This window comes from Ruditapes philippinarum, unplaced genomic scaffold, assembly GCF_026571515.1.
Source record: "Ruditapes philippinarum isolate M1 unplaced genomic scaffold, ASM2657151v2 ctg3192_1_1_1_1, whole genome shotgun sequence".
Taxonomy (NCBI): Eukaryota; Metazoa; Mollusca; class Bivalvia; order Venerida; family Veneridae; genus Ruditapes; species Ruditapes philippinarum.
In genome coordinates this window covers 52,795-77,981 of record NW_026859252.1, presented here as the reverse complement: position 1 = coordinate 77,981, position 25,187 = coordinate 52,795, and the positions used below count along the sequence as shown (strand labels likewise).

Below are 25,187 nucleotides of genomic sequence, written 5' to 3'. Positions count from 1 at the left end.
ATGGTATAAATTTTACACTTCCTGGGAACAAAGACAAACAAACCACATTTTATTAATTCCTGATTTTAAGACATTAATATTAATCTAAATCATATGCAATATCTTTTAAAAACTTGTTTTCGTCGTTATATTTCATATGTTAAATCTAGGTGTTTTAAATATTACAAATAATCTTCAGCAACTTCTCTAAATTCTAATATGTTCAATATTAAGTACATATCGATGGCTCAGCGCAATACTGGTCTAAGTGACATTTTTACCAAAAATCACTTTTTTACATATTTTGATAATGTAAGGTCAAATACACATTCTGTGAAAAGTTTAGGGTAATTTATGCTTTTTTTGCCTTTTTTATTTACATTTAAAATAAAAGACTATCTCAGGTAGTTCAATTCCGTCAGTGCAATATAGGTCTAACTTGAGTTGGTCTCTTATTGCGATGTAAAATATATCACATTTCCTCAAAAATGCTTGAGTTAGACCTTAAATGTTTCACTTCCAGGTACAGAATAATATGCATATCCCATTGAAATGTGTTATAAAGAATGTGAGAATTCATGAAAACACTAGAAATTATTTGCCTCCATCAGTGCTTTGTATTAATCGCAAAATATTAGCCAATTGCATATCATGTACAAGTAACCTTGAAAAAAATTAATAATAATTTAGTGTCACAAACATTTATTTTGTCTTTGAAGTCATTACATCATACTCATACTGTATTATTTGATAACATAAAGTGCAGTTGAAACTATCATTTTTGTACAATTTAGTGTATATTTCTCTTGCACACATTTAAAAAATGGAAAATAACACGTGTTACACTAGTGGATTCATAACCTATGATCCCCTCTAAAAATTCATTTTGTTTAGTTTGACCTTTGTTTAATCATATGCTGAGATTTCCTAATTCTTAGTTTTACACTTTGGTTCATATTTATAATTATGTGTTCTGTGTAAGATCATGTAAGGGGATAGACTGTACATTGTTTCACTGCCAAATCAAACTTAGCCTGTAGCACAATGAACAATTTCAGGGTTTTTTTGGGGCGTTCTTAGGCTTTTTTTCCAAATTATGTATCTACTACTGTATCACTCTCTTTAATCAAGTAAAGTTATACGTAAAATTTACACTATGAACTCCAGCAATACAATGGCAACATAGCGTCAACATGTGCAAATCACACTCTTCACAATACTTATATTATGCTGTGTTCTGACCGCCAATCAGATCAACTCGATCAAGCACGATCAAGTGATCGGGTACCGGTCTAGCTCGGTCTGCATGTGTGATCGGGAGTGGTCGGAGCGGTCTAGCTTGGTCGGCATGGCTCGGGCTTCCTACCCGAATTTTTTTGACATGTAGCGATCGAGTAGATAAGCGGTCGAGAAGCAATCGTATAGTGATCGAGTAGAAGATCTAGTGATCGAGAATAAATCGTGTAACAATCTAGTTTGGTCGGGTATACATCAGGTATACATGATATTACCCGATCTGTACACGATCATCTCGACTTCTACTCGAGCATTAAACGATCGCAACTCGACCTCTGTCTGATCTATTGTCCAGAATAACTAGACTGCTACCTAACTGCTACATGATCACACACGATCGCTTCCCGATAGTTATTCGACCACACAAGAGTTCACATGACCTAGATAATATATAGATGTAAACTTATTGTTGGTGTCTCATTAGCTGTTACAAATTGGAAGATAGAGCAACTTCCAAATTCTCGATTACGATCATTACGATCTGGTCGGGTGGAAATCTGGCAATGATTGAGCAGAGGTCCAGCTTGGTGGGGCTTCATCGGGGAATTAATGTGATCGGGTCGATCGAGTTGATCTGATCGGCGGTGAGAACATACAAGCATTATTGATACAATATCTTTCTGTCTGATGTGATATGTGCAGAAAAAATCAAAATATATATTATAATGACCTTTTCAGTTCTTGTATTCTGACAATTTTTTACATCACACAGCTCCATTGAATTTTCGAGAGTGCAATTGTCAAAAACTCTTTGACTTTTGTGGCAGAAACAGCTATAAGTTGATAAAAATGTTTCATTTTAGATCTAAAAGCCATTAATTTTACCTATCAAATTTAATGAAATTAAAAATGTAATTCACTATCAACTGCTTTTGGTATCAGTGTCAATGACAAAATTCAAACATTTATCCATTGTAATTGTAATTAGTGCCAATCTAAGGTGTGTACATGGTGCTTCAGGTGTGCGCCTTTTCATATCTGAATGAGTAAGTGGTTGCAAGTGTTTAAAGCACATCTAACTTTACAAAAATGATTCTGAATTATATCATGTGCTAACAATACTTTGTTCTATGAATACCTGATATTGGGTTGTACTGCCCTACTTTTTTCTCTAAAATATGTTTGACAACCTCTTGTTATTTGGTCAAAATTTAGAGGTAAAATGACTTTGATATATAAAATGAAACACTTTTCTTAAGATATGCACAGTTTTTAGCAAAACATGTCATAAAATTTGCACATTTCACGTTCAAAATATACTCTAAATAGTTGAGAAAGTAAATACAAAATATGTAATAAAATCATGGTCTAACGGCGGCTTTCATTTTTGAAAATATTTGATATTTATAAATGATTATATCATCAGAAAAGAGGACCACATACATTAAATTCATTAAGATTTAGCGCATAACACTAATATCGGAATCACAGCATTTAAGCACCAATGGTGGTAATGGTGTGCATTGAGAAAATAAAATGTTTCTTCTTTGTACAAATGTGAGTTGTAGAAAATGTACGTTAATCCCTGTTTTCAAACTTTGATGATATCATAATATATACCTGGATTGTCAGTCATCATTGTTCATGACTACTGTTCATAACACTATATGAATCAAAACTGTTTGCATTTTGTTTAGAATTCAAATTTATTGCACAGATAATCTGAAAAAGATCTTAAGTAAATCTGAATCTCAAACAAATTGAAAAAGAAGAATTATAGAAGTGTACTTTCATCTAAAGTCAGCTTGCATGATATATTTATAGAAAAATATTAAAGGATTTAGTCTTTGTAAAGTTCTTCTACAGACTTGCAAAATATTTTAAACAATGTTTAAATTAACAAAACAATTTTGTTTAAGGTGACAACAGACACTTTCCGTGGTACTCACATAAATGTAATTTAAACCAAGTTATTTTAGTAATAATTGTTATTTATTTAATCTTTATGCATTAAATGTAGCTGATCAGCATAAAAAATAACATATTTGAAAAAAATGCTTTTGTAAATGATTGATTTTGAATAAAAATCCTAAAATTTTAAATCGTCATATCAAAGTCATTTTTTATTATTTTTTTGTCATCAAACTTTTGGAAAATAACCTTACTTATATTTGCTGGGGAACCGTGTCTCAAATTTTTTCTATCTTTTCTCAAAAAAATATTACGTAACGTCAAACATTTTATGCGACTTTTTTCACCATACATATTACGTAATTAAAGATAATTAAGTCGCTGATTGAGCAAACAAAAATCCCTGACACGGTTCCCTCCGTAAATGAATTTCCTTTCATGTGCTTTAAGCCGCATGTTAATTGCTTGATTATTAAAAAAGTTATGCCGATTCAAAGTTAGTCCGACCCGCATCAAACGAAGTGTCATAAATCGGCTGTTCTCTCTCGGACCCCTACGTTTCACGCTAAATAATTGCATAATACACAAATATCGCACCAGAGAGGGTCACAAGTTGCGGTAACATACTCTAACAACATTTTATGACCCAGTGACATCTGACCAATTAAAAAAGCTGCTGATTAATATCAGTTTATAGCCGAAATTTCTTCAATTCTTAACGTGATTTACTGTTCGTCTGGTATCTTTCGCACATGTCACGTGACTATCGGTAAAATTTGAGGCACTCAGTGGGGGGAAATGGAACGCATTTGCGCACCGCTAGCGGGGTATTTAATTGTTTCCTTTTTGAAGTTTATTATTATTATCATCAGCATTATTATTGTATTATACCAGTGTCACTCTGCCTGTGTATTCGTGTATGAAATTCCGTTAAAATATAAAATAAAATAACAAAAAACTGAGCTTCTGACAGTCTTTTAAAGTCCATGGTAGATGTACAAATAAGAACAGGATATTATATATTTTTTCCACCAAATTGATAATGCTTCACATATTTTAATAGAAATAAAAGGTATTACTCGATCATTATGATATGGCCTTCTTGACTTCTATTATGAATATCACCTATGCACGGCATAGAGATCCAGTTTCTACCGGGATAGACAATAAATTTCATACTTTGTCCCAGATTTATTAGTACTGTATCCGATTTACTGGCAAACAATTTATTTTCACTGAAAATATATTTTAATATCTTTTTTTTATTCATAGAGAAATAATCATCCTTAGACAATCTAAAATGGTTTAGAAATTTGTCAGGTACACCTTACCACAAGTCATATAGGCGTTCACATAAAAATGTTATCTGTTTTTGTTGTTGTTTTACTCGACATTGATAGAAAACGAGGTTGAATGTAAAGTAAGCCCTTGAATCCGTACAAAAGTCTATCAACTCAATGTAATATCTATCAGATTAACGGGACAGACAAATTATTTTCACACATTATGGATATTTTAGCAACTACATTTTTATTCAACCCCGTGGTAGTGCGATTTGCCGCTATGCTTAATTATTTATGTTACGTACATTGGCCGACAATTTCTTAATTTATAAAAAAGGCTAAATGTTGAGATATTCATAAAAGATGTACGGTAGTTGTACGATACATGTATTACGAGAAGTATGGACCTGTAATTCACGGATATATGGAACTACCGATTTCCCTCATTGATGCCTCAACAGGGGGCGGAGCGTTATCGATAATCGACAGGTTACGCGAGTAGCAGTTACAAATAGTATAGGTACCGTTTTAAAACGTTTAAAAACACATTTTTGGACTAACTGCTTCCAAAATTAAATCACGAATGTGTTCAGAAAAGGTTGATAAATCTACTTAGCAAAAAATCTCATTTTAGGTATTTTCAGTGATAATTGACTCCGTTGTCACCTTAAATTTATATCAGAATATTTAACATAAAACAGGTCTAACTCAAATATTTGTACCACTTTTACCAAATTGCAAGAGGGAATTTGAGTCTAACTCAAGTTAGTCTTGTATTGCGCTCAGAATTTCAGTGCAATAAAGGTCTAACTCTTAAATACACAATTTGTAACACTTTAATAAAAAATTATATAAATGGCATTATTTCTTATTATAATTAATGTTAACATAGCAAAAAAATATTTTCTAATATAAGTATTTTTGAATAAAATCAGTTTTTTGTCTCTCCTGAACATTTTCAAAAATAGCAGTTAGACCAGTATTGCGCTGAGCCATCGATATTCGGTATTATATATAATTATCATATAAAAAAATTCTTTGTTAGAATCTCAGATTTGTATCAGTCTAGGAATTGTTGTTCTGTATAAATCGCTGATCTGTTACAACATTTGGCGGCACATTACTGCTCATTTGGTAGGATCCATGATTACTTCCATTTGGAACCAAATTGTTCCCAGAATAAGGGTATGAACCACCAGTGGTAGGTATAAATCCACCCTGTCCTGCAGGCTGACTTTGTCCAACAAAATTGCTCTGATATCCGTATCCCTGTGGGGGAACAAACTGGTTGCTCGAGCTGGTACTTTGTACAGGCCCCTGCGAGACACCTTGCTGTTGATTATTTATGAAATTCTGATTATGAACCAAATTTGTATTTTCATTATTTTGAACACTCAAGCCTGTCTGTCCTTGAACATTTGGCATTTGGAAGTTTGACAACTCTGGTCTATGTACATTTGGTGGTTGACTATTGCACGACAATGGGTTCATACCGCCAAACTGAAAACTGGTATTTACTGGTGGAGTAAAGTTAGTTACATTCAGACCACCTTGTCCAGGTTCATTACTGCTATTGAAATTAGACTGTCCACTGAAATTGTTTGTCTGAAACGGACTATGGTTTGTTTGAAAGTTACTTTGCAATGGCTGATTAAATGTGTTCTGTCTATTGTTCATACTAAAGTTGGGAGCATTCCCTACACTACTTTGCAATGGAGTGTTACCAGTCTGTGTAATATTTGACTGGTTACTTTGGAATGATGCACTATTATTAACTGGTTGCCCTTGATTAAACATTTGGTTCCCAGCGTTCATTTGATGATGACTAATGGACTGATTCCCTTGAAGAAAAGACTGGTTATTTGGATTTGTAATTTTTGAGGCAACAAATGGAGGAGTCATGCTAACTTGAGAACCCATCCAGGGATTAACACCAGCAGGTTGGTTTGACTGTCTTACAGGATTACCAGATTGAAATTGTGGTGGTGGTTGAGAAAAGTCAACATTCATTGGTGCTTGAGGAGCACTCTGACCCTGACTTTGTCCAAAGCCTGGTGTGCCCATTGGTGGGGGAGGGCCTTGAATGTTAAAGGGTCTGTTTGAAGGAGACTGGCTGTTCATTGACACTTGACCAGAATTCTGCATATTATTTGGGAAGTTTGTATTCATAGGAGGTCTCCAACTGTTTTGTTGCCGAATATTTCTACCTCCATATTGTGGCTGTCCCTGGTTCTGACCCATTCTTGGCCTATTCTGGAAATCTGGCGGCCCACCAAAACGAGACTGTGATCGGTTGAAGTTATTTTGACCCGACGGCCATCTTTGTCTGTTGGAATTGCTAAAGTTCTCATTTGCCTGGTGTCTACCTCCATACCTAGGAGGACCACTGTTACCATGTCCGTTCTGAATATCTTTGAATGGATTCCAGCCTCGTTTTGGATGTTGTATCTGCTGCTCTGGCCTATTACCAGACTGTTCATCTAGAAAATATAAAATATTAAACATAATTAAGACCATTGAATGAAACAGAGCATAAGGGCATATTTACCTCTAATTTACAAACACAACTATTCAACATTACTGATTTGCCCCTGAATTATTGGATCAATTATGTGGAACAAAGAATTAATGGTAATAAATTTTAATCAGTATTAACTATTAAGTGTAATCTGTGACATAAATTCACATAATATAATTGGACATCACCTACCAACTAGATATGCAGTTGTATGTGGGCATCCAACTGACAGCCAATTATAAGCAAGGTTTAAACTAGAACTGCCACTATCATGGCGTGAATACCCCCGCATACCACTTTGTCAGAATCAACAGTGGCCATTTAGAGCTCAAGGTAAACCTCCCTGCCAAATCTGAGGTTACTAAGCCAGTGCATTGCTAAGTTATGTATTCTACATGCTTCAAATGTGAAAATGTCAAAATCAATACATTGCGGACAGGACATTCTTTAGCAATTGAGAAGAAAAGCTTTTTTTGTCAAGGTCCCTGTGACCTTTGACCCAGTGACCTCAAAATCGATAGGGGTCACCTTATAGTCATGATCAAAATCCATACCAAATATGAAGACTGTGGGTCAAAGGAATCTTAAGTTAATGTGTGGACAAACTTTTTGAAGTCAAAGTCCCTATGACCTTGACCTTTGATCCAGTGACCTCAAAATCAAAAGGGGTCATCTACTAATCATGATCAACATCCATGTCAAATATGAAGACTGTGGGTCAAAGGAATCTAAAGTTATTGGGCAGACAAAGTTTTTGAAGTCAAAGTCCCTGTGACCTTGACCTTTGACCTGGTGACCTCAAAATCAATAGGGGTCATCTACTAATCATGACTAACCTCCATGCCAAATATGACGACTGTAGGTCAAAGGAATCTTAAGTTATTGGGCAGACAAGCTTTTTCAAGTCAAGGTCCCTGTGACCTTGACCTTTGACCTGGTGACCTCAAAATCAATAGGGGTCATCTACTAATCATGACTAACCTCCATGCCAAATATGAAGACTAAGGGTCAAAGGAATCTTAAGTTATTGGGCGGACAAGAAAAACCGACGGCCGGACTGACGGCCGGACGGACAAGCTGATTCCAGTATACCCCCCTTACAACTTTGTTGTGCGGGGGTATAATAATATATTTATGCTGTGGTCATAAGATTTCATAGAATCATTTAATTACCATTTAAATACTAAAATACTGTTGCAATCTTATGTCAATAGATGGTATCCAGAACCTGGCAAATGTGTTTGCTTTCTTTATAGCTTATCCTCGGTACAAACAAATTTTTACCATTATAGCATCATGGCGCACTATGGTCACAAAAGATTAGCTAGATTGTTGCCCCTATTTTCGAAGTTGTATTCGTAAAAAATTGTTCATACCCCCCCCCCCCCCCCTTGAATTATCTGGGAAAAACCCATAATACTTTTGCTTGTACAATAATATTATGTCTAAGATATAATCAAGTTTTCACATGAGATTTGACATTGAGATTCTATTCAAATCCATATAAATCACTATGATGCTAGTTAGGCAAGCTACACAATATCACAAATTCATCATTGATATCACAACTTCAGGTGAATTCAAATTAGGCATTCTGCGTGTTAAGATCATAAGAACTTACCTCTATTTGGTCTGTTCCTATTGCGCTGCCTCGGATTTTTCTTGTGGACAGCACTATCTTCCCCATTTTCAGCTTCAGTATCTCCAAACTTTTTGTTACGTCTCTTTGCTTTAGCTCTACGTTCTGCTTCATCATCCGAGTAATCCAGATGCTAAAAATAGACACATTTTCAAAACCTATAAAATTTAACTTAAACACATGAACTAGTATCACATAAGTATTCAATACAATTATGTACAATACATTAATTAAGTTATGGTACAATGTTAACAAAAAAACTAATTAAGATATTACCACCCTAACAGGCACTATAAGGAACTGAAAAATTTATATCATAGGTCAGAAATATACCTTTAGTACACCTGTATGCAAAATTTAAACAAACTTTACATTTGAATACTCTTCGAAGCGGAGGTAAGGCATTAGGATGGTAATACCTTAAGAATGATAACAAAGTTTTTAAACAAATATTTTGTGAAAAGAACTGTCCCCCAAGATTTTTCAATAAAAAACTAGAAATGTGTTCATAGGACACGAGTGCCCCCACCGCGCCACTGTTTGTCAATCTTATGACTCTAGGTCAAATATTTTTTGAAAACTAAAAATCTTTTACTAAGTAAGGGCAAGAACTTTATAAATACTGAATAAATCCACAAGCAAACCCAAGGTGCATAAGAACACATGCTGACCAACATTCTTGTAAACTTTCAGGCCTACTAGTCAAATACTTTTTGAGCTATGCATGAACAAGTTGAAAATTGCAAATTTGTACTACTGTAAGTCAAGGGCAATAACTCTAACAAAACTGAAAAAAAAATCCACATGCAAAGTCCCAGGTGCATAGCTTCACAGTGATGTGAATCATTATTCCTGTAATTTAGTGATGCTGATCATTATTCCTTAAAAGTTAACTAAAACACTCAAGCAACAAATAACAACATAATGAAATGTTTTTTTACTAAGTCAAGGGAAATAACTCTACAATACTGGATAAATCCACAAGCGAAACTCCAGGTGCAAAACAAAATATGCTGAGCAACCTTCCCGTAAGGTTTAATGACTCTATGTCATATCCTTTTTGAGTTACTTGCGACACAAGTTGAAAATTGCAAAAAAAATCTAAGTCAAGGGCAATAACTCTAAAAACTACTAAATAAATCCAGACAAAAATACCCAGGTGCACAACTACACATGCTGATCAATATTCCTATAAAGTTTCATGACTCTATGTCAAATCCTTTTTGAGTTACATGCGACACAAGTTGAAAATTGCAAAATTTTACTAAGTCAAAGGCAATAACTCTAACAATACTAAAAATATCCAGACGAAAATACCCAGGTGCACAACAACACATGCTGATCAACATTCCTGTAAAGTTTCATGACTCTAGGTGAAATGCTTTTTGAGTTACATGCGACACAAGTTGTAAATTGCAAAATTTTACTAAGTCAAGGGCAATAACTCTAAAAATACCAAAAATATCCAGACGAAAATACCCAGGTGCACAATTACACATGCTGATCAACATTCCTGTAAAGTTTCATGACTAGGTCAAATACTTTTTCAGTAACATGCGACACAAGTTGAAAATTGCAAATTTTTACTAAGTCAAGGGCAATAACTCTAAAAATACTAAATAAATCCACACGAAAATACCAAGGTGCATAACTGCACATGCTGATCAACATTCCTGTTAAAGTGACATTATGCCCATCTTAGGGTATATAGTAAGTGAACGGGTGAAGATCATAATTAGTTTACATTTTGTCAGGATTCCTTTTAATTTTATTATTATGTTCACATAAACAATAAATAACTCACAGATCCAAACGAAATGTCTATAAATATCCATTAAAATTTACCTTAAACGCTTAGTTTATAAAAAGAGTGGGGGCAGTCTTTATATATTTTAGGCAGATTTATAATTTTATCCTAAACATTTTCCAATATCAACTGTTGGTCAAACACCATTTTGACAGTCAATCTTTGAAAATATAGTCAGTTCAGCTCAACTTGACTATGGAAATATGAGCGTAATGTCACTTAAAGTTTCATGACTCTAGGTCAAGTACTTTTGAGTTACGTGCAACACAAAAGAGAACGGACAGACGGAAGGACGGACGGACAAAGGTAAATCTAAATGCCCGCCACTAAAGTGGGGGCACAATAACAGGAATACATTTAAGCAGTTAATATTAGAACATAAAAAGAGATATTTAAGATTATTGAAGATGAAGTTATTATTCTTTAACAGTGCACTCCCTCTCTCTGTTTTAAGATTCTTTTTTCCTAATATATTTAGAGTTATTCTCTAGGCAAAGAAAACACAAACCTTGACCTCTAAGTTTGACCTTAACCTTGATTCTAGGAGTCTGGGTGTTGCCCACGACACATTGTTTGAATATGGTGAATATTATTTATTATGCTAACTCGACACAAAACAGACAAAACAGACAATTTAAATGACAATATTAAACTTTGACCCTATGTGCGACCTTAACCTTGAAGGAAGGGGTCTGGTTGTTGTGTATAACATGTTATCTGATTATGGTGAACTTTTGTGCCAAAGTTATTTCAAAATCCCTTGATGGATAACAAAGTTACAGACCTTACACAAACAAGAGGGCCATGATGGCCCTGAGGTCGCTCACCTGTATATAGGCCCCCCCCCCAACCCCCACCCCCAACGTTGCAGGGCCAATTTAACCCAAGGGCTTTTATTTGCACAAACTTGATAGACACCCACAAGAAGATGTTTCATGCTAAACATCTAAGCTCTAGCTCATTGGGCTTTTTAAAAGAAGATTTTTTTAAAGTTTTTACTATACACATATAGTTAAAAACAATGACACCCCTGGGGCCGGGCCAGTTTTGACCCCAGGGCTTTTATTTGAACAAACTTTGTAGACACTTACTAGAAGATGTTTCATGCTTAATATCTAAACTCTAGCTATTTGGGTTTTTTCAAAGAAGATTTTAAGTTTTTGCTATACACATGTAAAGAAAATCAATGACCCCCGGGGCGGGGCCAATTTTCACCCCAGGTCTTTTATTTGAACAAACTTTGTAGACACTCACTAAAAGATGTTTCATGCTTAACATCTTAACTCTAGCTATTTGGGTTTTTTCAAAGAAGATTTTTTAAGTTTTTGCTATACACATATAAGGAAAATCAATGACCCCCGGGGCGGTGCCAATTTTGACCCCAGTGCTTTTATTTGAACAAACTTGGTAGACACCTATTAGAACATGTTTGATGCTAAATATCTTAGCCATACTGTCCTAGGATGATAATTTGGTCTTAACGGTACATGGGAAAGTCCAAAAACGGGGTTATCTGGATTATTATCCGTTATCGTAAAAGTAAACACTTACAAATACTATATAGCATTATTCTTACAGTATCGTTTGCGTATTACCGTTATGGCTCTGTCTGAAGATCAAAATTATTTGTAACTTTTAGAGTTTTGTTCTCATAGGTTCGAAGTAGTGCCATTTTATAACCACAGGTTTTTCTTCTTGCTCTGTTTTTATGCCACCGCAGCATCTGCGATGCGGTGGCATATAGCGATTCACCTGTGTGTGTGTTTGTTTGTGTGTGTGTGTGTTATATAGATTATATAGTGAACTTAAAAAATCTTCTTGTGAAAAACCACTTGTCCAATTTCAACAGAACTTGGCAGGATTGATCCTTGGGTGAAGGGCTTCCAAAGTTGTTCAAAGAATTTAATTCCATGCAGAAATCTGGTTGCCATGGTAACCAAAAGGAATTATAAGAATAAATTTAAAAAATCTTCTTGTAAAGACCCAAAAGGCCTATAGCTTAGATATTTTGCATAAGGCATTGTCTGGTAGACCTCTACCAAGATTGTTCAAATTATAACCCTGGGGTCAAAATCGGCCCCGCCCCGGGGGTCATTGATTTTCACTATATGTACATATAGTAAAAACTTAAAATAACTTCTTGTAAAGACCCAAAAGGCTTAAACCTTAGATATTTTGCATAAGGCATTGTCTGATAGACCATTACCAAGATTGGTCAAATTATAGCCCTGGGGTCAAAATCGGCCCCGCCCCGGGGGTCATTGATTTTCACTATATGTACATATAGTAAAAACTTAAAATACCTTCTTGTAAAGACCCAAAAGGCCTAGAGCTTAGATATTTTGCATAAGGCATTGTCTGGTAGACCTCTATTCAGATTGTTCAAATTATAGCCCTGGGGTCAAAATCGGCCCTGCCCCGGGGGTCATTGGTTTTCCTTATATGTATATAGTAAAAACTTTATAGTAAAAAAATTTCTTCTAGCAATTGACAAATGCTAGAGGTTAGATATTTTGCATGAAACATTGTGAAGTGAACTTCAGCCCTGGGGTCAAAATTGCCCCTGCCCCGGGGGTCATTGATTTTCAATATATACATACATGTATAGTAAAAAATAAAAAAATGTTATTGTCTGAAGGTACAAGGCTTAGAGCTTGAATATTTGTTATCCCCCACCGATGGAATCGGGAGGGGGATATAGTTTTGGCGTTGTCCGTCCGTCCTTCCGTCCATCCGTCCGTCCGAATTTCGTTTCCGGAGTAGTTCTCTGCAACTACTGGCTGGAATTCAACGAAACTTTATGGGAATCATCAATATCAAGAGGAGATGGGCATATCGTCGGCTTGTTCCGGTCCGACCCTTTAACTCAGAGTTATAGCCCTTGATTAGTTATGTAGTATGCATATAGAGTAAAAAATCGTTTCCGGAGTAGTTCTCTGCAACTACTGGCTGGAATTCAACGAAACTTTATGGGAACCTTCAATACCAAGAGGAGATGGGCATATCGTCGGCTTGTTCCGGTCCGACCCTTTAACTCAGAGTTATAGCCCTTGATTAGTTATGTAGTATGCATATAGAGTAAAAAATCGTTTCCGGAGTAGTTCTCTGCAACTACTGGCTGGAATTCAACGAAACTTTATGGGAACCTTCAATACCAAGAGGAGATGCGCATATCGTCGGCTTGTTCCGGTCAGACACTTTAACTCAGAGTTATGGCCCTTGATTAGTTATGCAGGAGTCATTGATTTTCACTATGTACATATATTAAAAAAAAAAAAATTTTGTCTGAAGGTACAAGGCATAGAGCTTTGATGTTTGCTATATAATATCATCTATGGGTTCTCTACTAAAGTTGTTTTAATTATGCCCCTAGTGTTAAAATTGGCTCGCCCAGGGGCAGTGATTCTCATTATGTTCACATAGTAAAAACAGAAAATAAAACAAATCTTTTCTGAATGGGAGAAAGCTACAGCTTAGATATTTGACTTGAAATGTTGTTTGGTGGACCTGTATCAAGATTGTTTTGAATTAAACCCTTGGGTCCAAAATTTTGCCTTGCCCAAGTTGATAGTGACCTACTTTCTTGTCCTTTGATGTACAGCAATGAAATTTTGACCATGTGCACAGTTTTAGTTGTAAAATTGAACTTTGATATCAGGTGACCTAGATTTTGATGATGTGACCTACTTTCTTGTCCTTTTATGTACAGCTATAAAATTTGAACCATGTGTACAGATTAAGATGTTAAGTGAACTTTGATTTCAGCTGACCTAGATTTTGACAAAGTGTCTTACTGTGTTGTCCTTTGATGTAGTCATGAAATTTAGGCTGTGTAAATATGACCATCAAATTCACTAGACTCAAGTGCATTGATATATTCCTACTCTGATCTTTTATTGAGTTAACAACAGATTTAACCACTAATCTGATAATAAGAATTAGATAGGTCAGGGATCTATGCATTATGACAATCTTCAAAATTGTATAGAAACAAAAAAAATCTGTTTTTACACTACTATTTAGTGTTGTATTAATGCGGTGGCATAGCATTTTTCTCAAATGCAATCTTGTTTATCATTATAATTATTCATTTATTTTCGTTTTCCTTTTTGTTTTCTTCTTATGATATATATTTTATAGTATATATTTATTTTTTATTTCTATTCTTTTTTCTTTTTGTATTTTTTGATCACAGTGAAATAAAATATTCGATCTCATATTCATGTATGCATAAAACCGGTCAAACAATTGACTGTTCCGAGGTAAAAAAAAAAAAATGTACCAGTAGTCGAACTTCTGTCTGTACGGATAAACTCATTACTGACAAGGTTGCTCTACCTACTGCGCTAACAAGACATATGATAACATGTAGTTTTATTTTCATTTTTATAGATTGTGGCATTGATCTGCCTAACCTATTTTTCGCATTGTTATTGGTCTTTGTTATGTAAACAAAGGCTCAAGTTATCATCCTAGGACAGTAGCTCTTTGAGTTCTTTAAAAGAAGATTTTTTAAGTTTTTACTTTATGCATATAGGGAAAATCAATGACCCCCGGGGCGAGGCCAATTTTGACCCCAGGGCTTTTATTTGAACAAACTTGGTAGACACCCATTAGAACATGTTTCATGCTAAATATCTTAGCTGTAGCTCTTTGGGTTCTTTAAAAGAAGATTTTTTAAGCTTTTACTATATGCATATAGGGAAAATCAATGACCCCCTGGGGCGGGGCCAATTTTGACCCCAGGGCTTTTATTTGAACAAACTTGGTAGACACTCACTAGAAGATGTTTCATGCCAAATATCTAAGCTCTAGCTCTTATGGTTTTTTAAAAGAAGATATTTAAAGTTTTTTCTTTCAGTTGCCATGGCAACCAGAGTTCTGCATGGAATTAAATTCTTTGAACAATTTTTAAAGGTGACCACCAAAGGAACATTCCTGTGAAGTTTGGATGAAATTGGCTTTGTGGTTTATGAGGAGATGTCATTTAAAGTAAAACGCCGGACAGACGCTGGACGAAAAGCGATCACAAAAGCTCACCCTGTCACTTTGTGACAGGTGAGCTAAAAAGACCCTCCATCAGACAATGTTGACCTTCGCTTTCCAAGTATGACCTTGACGATTGAGATAGAGGTCTAGGTGTTGAGCATGACATACAGTTATATTGTTATGATTAGCATTTGTGCTAAGTTGTTTTAAAACTCTTGATGAGTAGCTGAGTTATTTATGATGAAGGATGGACAGAAGGACAGAGCTAAATCAGCAGCCAATATATATTTTTCATCATCATATAAACATAATCTAAAAGTATGAAATCTTTACCTTCTCTGGAGGTTCATTATTGTCTTCCCAAGAGGCATCTGAACCTCTTATACTAAAATAAATAAAATATAGTATTTTAATAATTAAATCATTGTTCTGACCTTTTCTGCTGAAATGAAAAAAGTATAGTTACTAACTGGCAAAATCATTCTTAATTTCAAATTTAAGAGAAAATGAAGTCACATTTATCATTGCTAAGAAGAACTTGTACTCAATTATCATTTATCTTAATTTGCTCTGTGTATTGCAATAGAAAAATTCAACTAAAAGTAGCCTTTCAAAATTAAAACAAAATTTCAAGGTCATGGTATATGATGGTATACATATGGCATCCGTGCAGTCTGATCAGGATCCATGCTTTTTGCTGTCAGTTTCTCCACTTGTAATAGAGCTGGTAAGCGAACAGCATGGATCCTGATCAGACTGCGCAGGCTGGTCTGGATCCATGCTGGTCACAAACGCACTATGTTGGTACGCATGATGCGGCTCATATATAATATATGAACTTCACCAATAGTTTTTATTTTAGTCTTCAAACAATATGGTCATTAATCACCAAATTTACATACGTTTTAAGACTATCCACAAACACAAACTTGGTGAAAGAATCTTCTCGTGGAGCACAAAAAACTGGCATACCCACTTTCAGACCTTTGGCTTCTATATTGTTCACTTCATTAAATCTGACTGAATACCATGGTGTCTTAACGGGACCAAACACTTCAAAAACCTGTAATACACAAAGAGAAATATTGATGATATATTTGCATGGATGTCAAAATGTCAGAAAACCTGAAAACCATAAATTTAGCAATATTTCAATTGGTTTTTAGCAGATCGAGTACTTTCATAAGTATAACAAATCTGAATTTCAGGTATATGCCTAAAAACTTGTACCAATGTATTTGATAATAAAATACCCATGCAGCTTGTTGTGTAATTTTATTTCAATAGTAATGTTACATATGGGTCTATAATTGTTAATACTTTCTGGCAAGAAAAAATAAGATTTGTCCATTTGTTGTTCAGTGACATTATGCCCATCCAAGAGCAAATGATGAGTTTAAATTGGAGGATAAATGAAATAACTGAACATTTTGTTATTTATGTTTTCCAGTTTATAATGAAATTCATAATCCTCATGGGTGACTAACCAGATTTATCCGGATACACCAATTAGAAATTGAAATATGCCTATTTTAAGTCCATGTAAAGTTTTTTTATTTTGCGGAGTGTATATACATGTATAGAGGATATTTGTTTAGTTCACAGGGGTGTGGAAATATGAAATTTTGCCACTTGCCCACGGACAAGTTGGCCAGAAATTTTTACTTGTCCGAAGCTTAACTGTACTTGCCCATATGAAAATACAAAACATTGGCCATGTGTTTAAACAAAAGTTAATTAGAGGTAACAGTGTCCTTTCATATAGGTAAGTGTGAACAGATTTGCTTAGTAAAGACCAGACATCATTTCTGTAGTTTAAGGAAACAATCTACAACTCTTATAAAGCAATGAATGATATCCATACAATTATCCTTTTGAAAAAATTTGAACCAAAACAACTTTACAATTGTTACCAAATGTGCATTTTAAAATCTACTTTAAATAAAGAGTTAGGTTCCTCCATATGACCTGCATGTATCAAGGAGCCTGCTTTCCTACAAGAGTTCTTCCATGGGTTGAAATGGTTGATATGAAAAAGTGATTTCCTCATAGTTAACCAAGAATCATAACTTAACTTTCTACAATAAATGTTCCCCATTGATAAGCGACAAAAATACAGTATTTTGTTTTTTCTACTGGCTCAGATTTTCACTTGTCCACGGACAAGTTCTATGGAAAAATCTACTTGTCCGCAGGCATAAAGTCCCCAGTCAGACAAGTCGGGCATGGGATTTCCACACCCCTGGTTCAGTGTAAGATCGGAATATATTTCACCGAGTGAGGACCAAAAGGTATATTTCACAAGTGGCGCAGCCACGAGTGAAATATGAACTTTTGGTGTTCACAAGGTGAAATATATTTCGATCTTACACTAAACTTAACAAATTTTCTTTTTATTATATGCAAAGAAACGTTTTTAAAAGACATAAAACCCCCGATACTGAATGAAAAGCGCGCCAAATAATAATACAACGTGACGCCATTTACAACGTCACGTCATTAAGTTGGTTCCCAGTACTGTGCACGCTGGTATTTCACTGAAACAACGTAAGGGGCTTAAATTCAAAACAGTGAAATTATCAAAGTGGTAATTTCACTGTTTCAAACAGTGAAATTACCAGTTTTATATCACTGATATATTTCTATAAACCATCGAAAAGCATGTAATAAATTTATTTATGGTAATAGAGAAGTTCACTGATAATTTAAACATTTCATTTACCTGACCAAGAACCTTGTGACCCTCAACAAACAGAATAGTTTCATCATTAAGTGGTGGAACATTTTCATTAGACTGTATCACAACTGAAATATAAAAGACAAAGATACACAAAACAAATTGTTCCATAACATTTCTTTTATATAAACAATGTAATAACATATGAGACCCACAGGAATTTCTACTTATTGTTAATTTTTATTTGAAAACAAGGGTGCCATAGTCACAAAATACGCCCGTTTACGAAAAAGCTTTAGATGGAGATGGGGGCATTATGGATAAGTGTTATCTAGCAAGCAAGTTTTTATTCTTGGCACTGTGTTGTTAAATGAACCTTAAAACAAATCAATAGGGAAGATATGCACAGAATGTGTGACCTTGACCTTGGTCACAGGGACCTGAATTTTATGCACGGCACTCAGCCTCACAATGATGAACATTTGTGCCAAATTATATTGAAATCCCTCTATGCATGTAGAAGTTTTGCTCCAGACAAGTCTTTTTCTATGAGCTCTAACTGTGACCTTCACCTTTGACCTAGAGACTTGGTTTATGTGCAGGGCACTACGTCTCATGGTGGTGAACAATTCTATAAAAGTAACATTATAATTCCTCCATGCATGTAGAAAATATGCTCCGGACAACATCTGGATATTTAATCATCTCCAGTGACCTTGACCTTGCAAATATTAACCTAAATTATATGTGTAACACCTGTAGTCATGATAGTTACCATTTGTGCTACAATCCATCAATAAATGATGACTAAATGGTCCCTATAACCATCTTCAAATTTTTATCTGAACTTTGACCTCTATGTGTAACCTTGACTTTGGTCGCAGGGATCTGAATTTTGCATGCGACACTCAGCCTCACAATGGTGAACATTTGTGCCAAGTTATATTGAAAACCCCCTATGAATGTAGAAGTTTTGCTCCGGACAAGCGTTTTTCAATGAGCTCTAAGTGTGACCTTGACCTTTGACCTGGAGACCTGGATCATGCATGGAGCAATACATATCATGGTGGTGAACATTTCCATAAAGTATTATAAAAATTCTTCCATACATGTAGGAGATATGCTCCAGACAAAATCTGGATATTTCACCATCTTTAGTGACCTTGACCTTGCATATATTGACCTAAAGTACATGTGTCACAGCCGTAGTCATTATAATGACCATTTGTGTTACAATCCCTCAATAAATGATGATAAAATCGTCCCTATACACATCTTCATATTTTTATCTTTTTTTAAACGGGCGTTTAAAACGTACATGTAATTTAATAACTAAAAAATTCTGATTTAAGATTTTATTCTAGGGAAATACATTTCATTACAATTCTTAATCTTTGAATGAGCTGAACTGATATTTACTTGAAAATTAAAATATAATTAAATTTCTATGAGAAAGTATTTACATTTGATAAGGTAATTACTGTATGATCTTTATGAACAAATACCAAGTCTACAGAACACCATAGTTATCACAGTTAAGAATCTTGACCAATGAATGAAACATGTGTAAATAAATGTTACATTCTTTAGAACATACTCAAGTCCAAGAAAAGAGGATTATTTCATGCCCTTTGATTAAATTCTATTTTTAGAATTGAAAGTGAAAATAGATCAAGGGGAGTAATTGTGTAAGTCATTTATGAACAAAGTAATAACTTTGTTGTCTCCCTTTGATTAAATTCTATTTACAAAATCTGGATATTTCATCATCTTTAGTGACCTTGACCTTGTATATATTGACCTAAATTATATGTATCACAGCCATAGTCTTGATAATGACCATTTGTGTTACAATCCCTCAATAAATGATGACTAAATGCTCCATATACACATCTTCATATTTTTATCTGAACTTTGACCTCTATGTGTGACCTTGACCTTGGCCGCAAGGACCTGAATCTTGCACGCGACACTCCGCCTCACAATGGTGAACATTTGTGCCAAGTAATATTGAAATCCCTCTATACATGTGGAAGTTTTGCTCCTGACAAGCATTTTTCAATGAGCTCTAAGTGTGACCTTGACCTTTGACCTAGAGCCCTGGTTCATGTGCGCGACACTGCTCCTCATAGTGGTGAACATTTATATGAAGTTTCATTAAAATCCCTCCATACATGTAGGAGATATGCTCCGGACAAAATTGGACGCCGCCCGCCCGCCCGCCAGGGGCGTTCCCATAATACGTCCCGTTTTTCAAACGGGCGTATAAAAAAAGAGTTGGGCAATATTTATACATGTTAGGCACTTGTTACATTATATCCTTATCATTTGCCATTATCAATCACTGGTTAATCCCCTATATAATAGTCAATCTTTTTAAATACATAGCTAATTCAGCTCAACTTGACAGAAACAATTCATCGGCCACACGTTTAGTTTCAACTTAACAACATTGTTTGTACTGATGCTCATGACCATAAACAAAAACTTAACCAAATAGGTGAAAAAACAATGATGCCACTGTGAGAGTCGAAGAAAAGATGAGGGCAAAAATATACTAGAAGGGTTTGTCACAAAAACATGTCTCCAAAAACTATGTATGGTCACTCATGCGAGGTTCATTGAAATCCCAACAGTAGTTTGACCTGTGAAAGCCGGACAAGATTTTTCTATTTTTAGCTCTGACGGCCATTTTTTTTCAGCGAAGTTAAACGTGCCCGTGATGTGCATAACTAAGGATGGTACTGATCACTCCTGTACAGTTTGGTTGAAATCCCACCAGTAGTTTGACCTGTGAAGGCCGGACAAGATTTTTCTATTTTTAGCTCTGGTGGCCATTTCGTGCAGCAAAGCAGAACATGCCAGTGTTGTGCACAACTAGGGATGGTACTGATCACTCCTGTAAAGGTTGGTTGAAATCCCACCAGTAGTTTGTCCTGTGAAGGGTGGACAAGCTTAATGCGGATGGATGGACAACCAGACGGACAGACGAAAAAAGGAAAAACAATTTGGGAGACATCATTATAAATACCTAGAATGCCAACAATGCTTTTGATGCTGCCAACCTCTACCAAAACAACAGACTCATCTACTGTTATTGTCAACTCTTCAAGGGGAGGTAAATCCTGTAAATTATAAATATTTATATGAAAGTTGCTTACAATTTGTTTCCCTAAGCAGAGCTTAAATGACATTTTAGTTTTCATAACATTTAAGTTAAGTAAGATGGAGCCATTTTGTTTATGCTTGAAAAACAATATCACACTTGCTGGTCTTGTACAGTCAGGAAACTGTTTGTGTTGCCTTTCAGTAGATGTCAGTACAGTTATACAATTTCCTGCTTAAAACCAACAATTTCAAAATGTTTTACATGTATGTTTGTTTTTAGTTGGTCTTAGGCCATACTATTACTGTAAAGATCATTAAGCAGTTTTAAAGCTTTAATGTTGGAAGGAGATTAAAAATACTAATCCATGTATTACTGCAGACACCAGCTAGCACTCGAGTAGAAACATTAATAGCTTACTCACACCAAAGATTCCCTGCTGGGATTCAAACACACAAAAATGAAGGCGCAATTGATTATAAGGCAGCTCAGTTCACTACTTAGCTGTGAAGACCCCTTTGTCTTTCTGTGATCCAGTTTACCTTTGAGAAAAAAATCAGTATCATTTACCTCTGGTAGGAGTTCCCCTTTAGTTCGAATATCTTCAAAACCATATCTGTTTAATTTGACCCTTTTCTCCCTCTCTGGTGAAGCATCTCTCTGATTAGAAATTATCCTTGAAAACATAATATACTGTTTAATTTTTGCTCTGCTATTTTCAATTTATTTATTACTATTCAAACATGATTCCTTCCTATATATAATTATTATACAATCATGTTCTGAATAATATTAAATGCCAATAAAAACTGTTTTAAACTATGATGATCACATGTGTCCAAAAATTGAAAGACATTACTAATTATTGGATTTATCCTTGATTTGAATTTCAATGTTCCAGGAACATCAAAATACTTTACAAGAGCTGACAGTAGGACAGTGCACATGCTCAGCTATTCTCAGTGAGCCTAGATAATGCAGGAATTAACAAAGGAAAGATTTCATTTAAAAAAAACATGCAGTGCTTCGCTTATTTTTCAACACATCTTTCAATATTTGAATCATAAACTCACACCATGTTCCTGGCAAAGATGTTTCAATTCTAATGGTTCATATCTTCCCAAAGGAGCTCTTGTATTTTCTTAGATATGCTTGAAAGAACTGTGACACATATTTTCATCAAAATATTGCAGCACAGAAAAATTTCTGCAAGCATATAACACTAAACAGGAAATGTAAAAGAGCTACAATGGAACTTTATATACCATTTGAATAGGCAAATAGTTTCCTGGAACATGGTATTTGTTTGTCAGTCAAATATTGAAAAATACAACAAAAATGAGCAAATGAAAAAAGCGGTGACCCAATGATACTTTAAACAAGTGTCACATGATCACCCACCCTGAGGTTAGTCAAAAGCAAAATTGTATAGTTCTGATTGTATAGTTCTGATTAAGTATTTGTGTAACAAATGTGTACTTAGCCTCTTACTTATTCAGTTGTGCCTCTGTATCTTTAGCTTCTATTGCCTTATCATTAGCTGTCTCAGGTTCAGAGTCACTGTCTGGTGATGAGTCAGAACTACCATCTCCAGCTATCACTTTCTTTACAGTTCTGTATTCCATCATGACATTACCTGAACTGTCAACTAAGGTTTCATTATCAATTTCCACATCAGCTTGCTTTTTCTCTTCAACATCCATTCCTTTATTTGTGTCTTTGGATTTCTCTGACTGAATAGTATCAAAATGATCAATGGTGACATTTACAGATTCTTTACTTGTTTCATCATTTTTTGTTATAACTGCTTCATTATGTATGCCAGAATTCTCATCTGAAGATTCTTTTTCAATCAAACCAACACTAACATTCCTTCCTTCATTATCTTTCTTATCACTATTTTCTGTCATATCTTTAGGTAATACACCTTTTTCTGTATTTTTAATGACAGCAGTTTCTTTTACTGTTGTCACTTCCACTGTATTTTTAATATTTGTATCAAAATTGTCATCAGCTGTTGAAATAGGAGTTTCACCGTCTGTTCCTGTTTCTACTTGAGTTCTTGTTTCTACATCATGAATTCCACTGTCAACACTTTTATTTAAAACACCTGCATCATTGCAAGAAGCAGGGATAGCTGTCACTTGCATGCTCGATTCATTTGAACATGTATCCGTCTTTTCAAGCTGCGTGGAAATGCTTGCCTCTTGGTCCATTTCAAATTTCAACTCAGGAGAATAATGTTCTTGAGTAGATGAAGAGGTTACTCACGAAAAGTATCCTGAAATCAAATATATGTATTTGAACCCTGCTATACATTGTGTACACTTGGCCACTTTGGATTTTGTGCATTGCAAAATTATAAGTGGTAAATATTTACTTTTACAGTAACTTTAGTCAAAAGAAATTGTTTCTAAGCGAAGAATATATGTATATGCTTTTGCTAGCAGTCAATGAAAATGTAAATACCCTGATATCATAGAACCTGTGATATCATAGGAACTGAGCATAAATTTAAATTTACCCAGAATAAATTTATCCAGAATAGCTGTGTCCGAACTTAATTCCCTAGAGAATTAAACAATGTCAATAATATCAGAGTTCAAAAAATAGTAAGTATGGAATATACTAAATAATATAACGAGTTTTGCAGGGAAAAGTTTCTTTTTATTACCTTTCTCAAGGAATATTTTTGGAAATATTCGCTTGTTTACAACAACACGTGCGATCTACAATTGCTGTGCTTGATTTCTGCAATAAATTTTTAAATAGTGTTATGAATGTTGAACACCATTAAATATCCATACTGTTTTATGTAAAAAAAAAAAAGTCAAGGAAACAGTTCCGATTATTGTATATCATGAATGAATGAATGAATGAACGAACGGACGAATTTCCGGCATGGGTAAAACCACGGATTTATATTATATGTAATATAAATCCGTGGTAAAACTCACAGAAACGCCAGTCTGCTATGCAAGAAAGTTTATTCCGAATTAAACATTTTCACAATGTTTATACAGTTGAGTTCACAATAAACTTCCCACCCTTGTGCACTTCTAGTGCACTAGAGCTGAACTAGAAGTGCACACAGTGTGCACTTCTAGTGCACTTGACCATATGACCAGGCTGGCCAGGGGAGGTGACACCTACAGTACGTTGAGTTCACACTAAAGGTTACACAAAGTGCACTAGGAGTGCACTAGATGTGCACTACTAGTGCACTTCAAAGTGCACTAGTAGTGCACTACTAGTGCACTTCATAAGTGCACTTTGTAGTGCACCAGACCTATTATAGGTATAAAGCAGTTACCTTTTATTTCAATGAATAGCAATTTGACTGATAAATATAGATATCTGTATAATAGTTTTTCATAATAAATTTGAAGTTGTGAATATTGGATTTTGTAAAATTTGGCGTAAAATGTTAGAACAATAATTTTTCAAAGTCATTATTTGTCCTGTTTTAAGACATTGTTAGAATAAGTAAATATAAATAGTAATAACTTTAATGTTTATAAGTGCATAAATAAACAAAATTAATTTATATTTAATATGATTCTATTTTATTATAATCTGGTAATGAAATATGAAACATTGTATTTGTTTGGTTTTTTTTTGGGGGGGGGGAGGGGCAAATTATACCAATTAGTTATTTTTGATCTTAACTTATGGTTGTTTTAGTTAAAGGTAATACTTTTAAGCATTAATAGCTTTTAAATACATTATAGATTTAATATGTTTATACTTGGCCAAAATTTTGTCAATTTTATCTCATTTATAATCTCTCTTACCTTCTGAAACTGAGATTTACCTAAGATTTATATAAATGAATATATATATTCTAAAAATAAATATTTATATATAAATAATGGGTATATTTAAATATATTGATATGCGTGGATTTAGTATTGAAATGTACCTGTGGGACAGCAGTATACTTTAATTGACATGGATATTAACAAAAAGATTAGAAAATCTTACAATTCCATTTTTTGAGACGACACCAATCTTTTTTCTTTTTTCCATGCATTGTTACATA

The 25,187-nt window shown here is 34.5% G+C and overlaps 1 protein-coding gene across 1 annotated transcript; it reads right to left on the bottom strand.

Moving 5' to 3' along the window:
• Positions 1–5,413: 5,413 nt before the first annotated feature.
• On the bottom strand, positions 5,414–23,904 carry LOC132755799 (H/ACA ribonucleoprotein complex non-core subunit NAF1-like). Its single transcript, XM_060746719.1, has 9 exons — positions 23,820–23,904; positions 22,637–23,426; positions 21,716–21,821; positions 21,071–21,164; positions 18,085–18,167; positions 16,265–16,425; positions 15,696–15,747; positions 8,549–8,699; positions 5,414–6,889 (listed from the first exon to the last, which is right to left on the bottom strand). Exons 2-9 carry the CDS (start codon positions 23,359–23,361, stop codon positions 5,475–5,477), a joined length of 2,787 nt encoding a protein of 928 aa, XP_060602702.1. The 5' UTR covers positions 23,362–23,426; positions 23,820–23,904; the 3' UTR covers positions 5,414–5,474.
• Between the last annotated feature and the right edge of the window lie 1,283 nt (positions 23,905–25,187).

Coding starts and splice junctions, on each gene's coding strand:
- LOC132755799 (XM_060746719.1), bottom strand. CDS start 23,361: ATGGACCAAGAGGCAAGCATTTCCACGCAGCTTGAAAAGACGGATACA. Junction 21,822..22,636: donor ACAGAGGCACAACTGAATAA/GTAAGAGGCTAA, acceptor TATGTTTTCAAG/GATAATTTCTAATCAGAGAG. Junction 6,890..8,548: donor TAGGAACAGACCAAATAGAG/GTAAGTTCTTAT, acceptor TATATTTTCTAG/ATGAACAGTCTGGTAATAGG.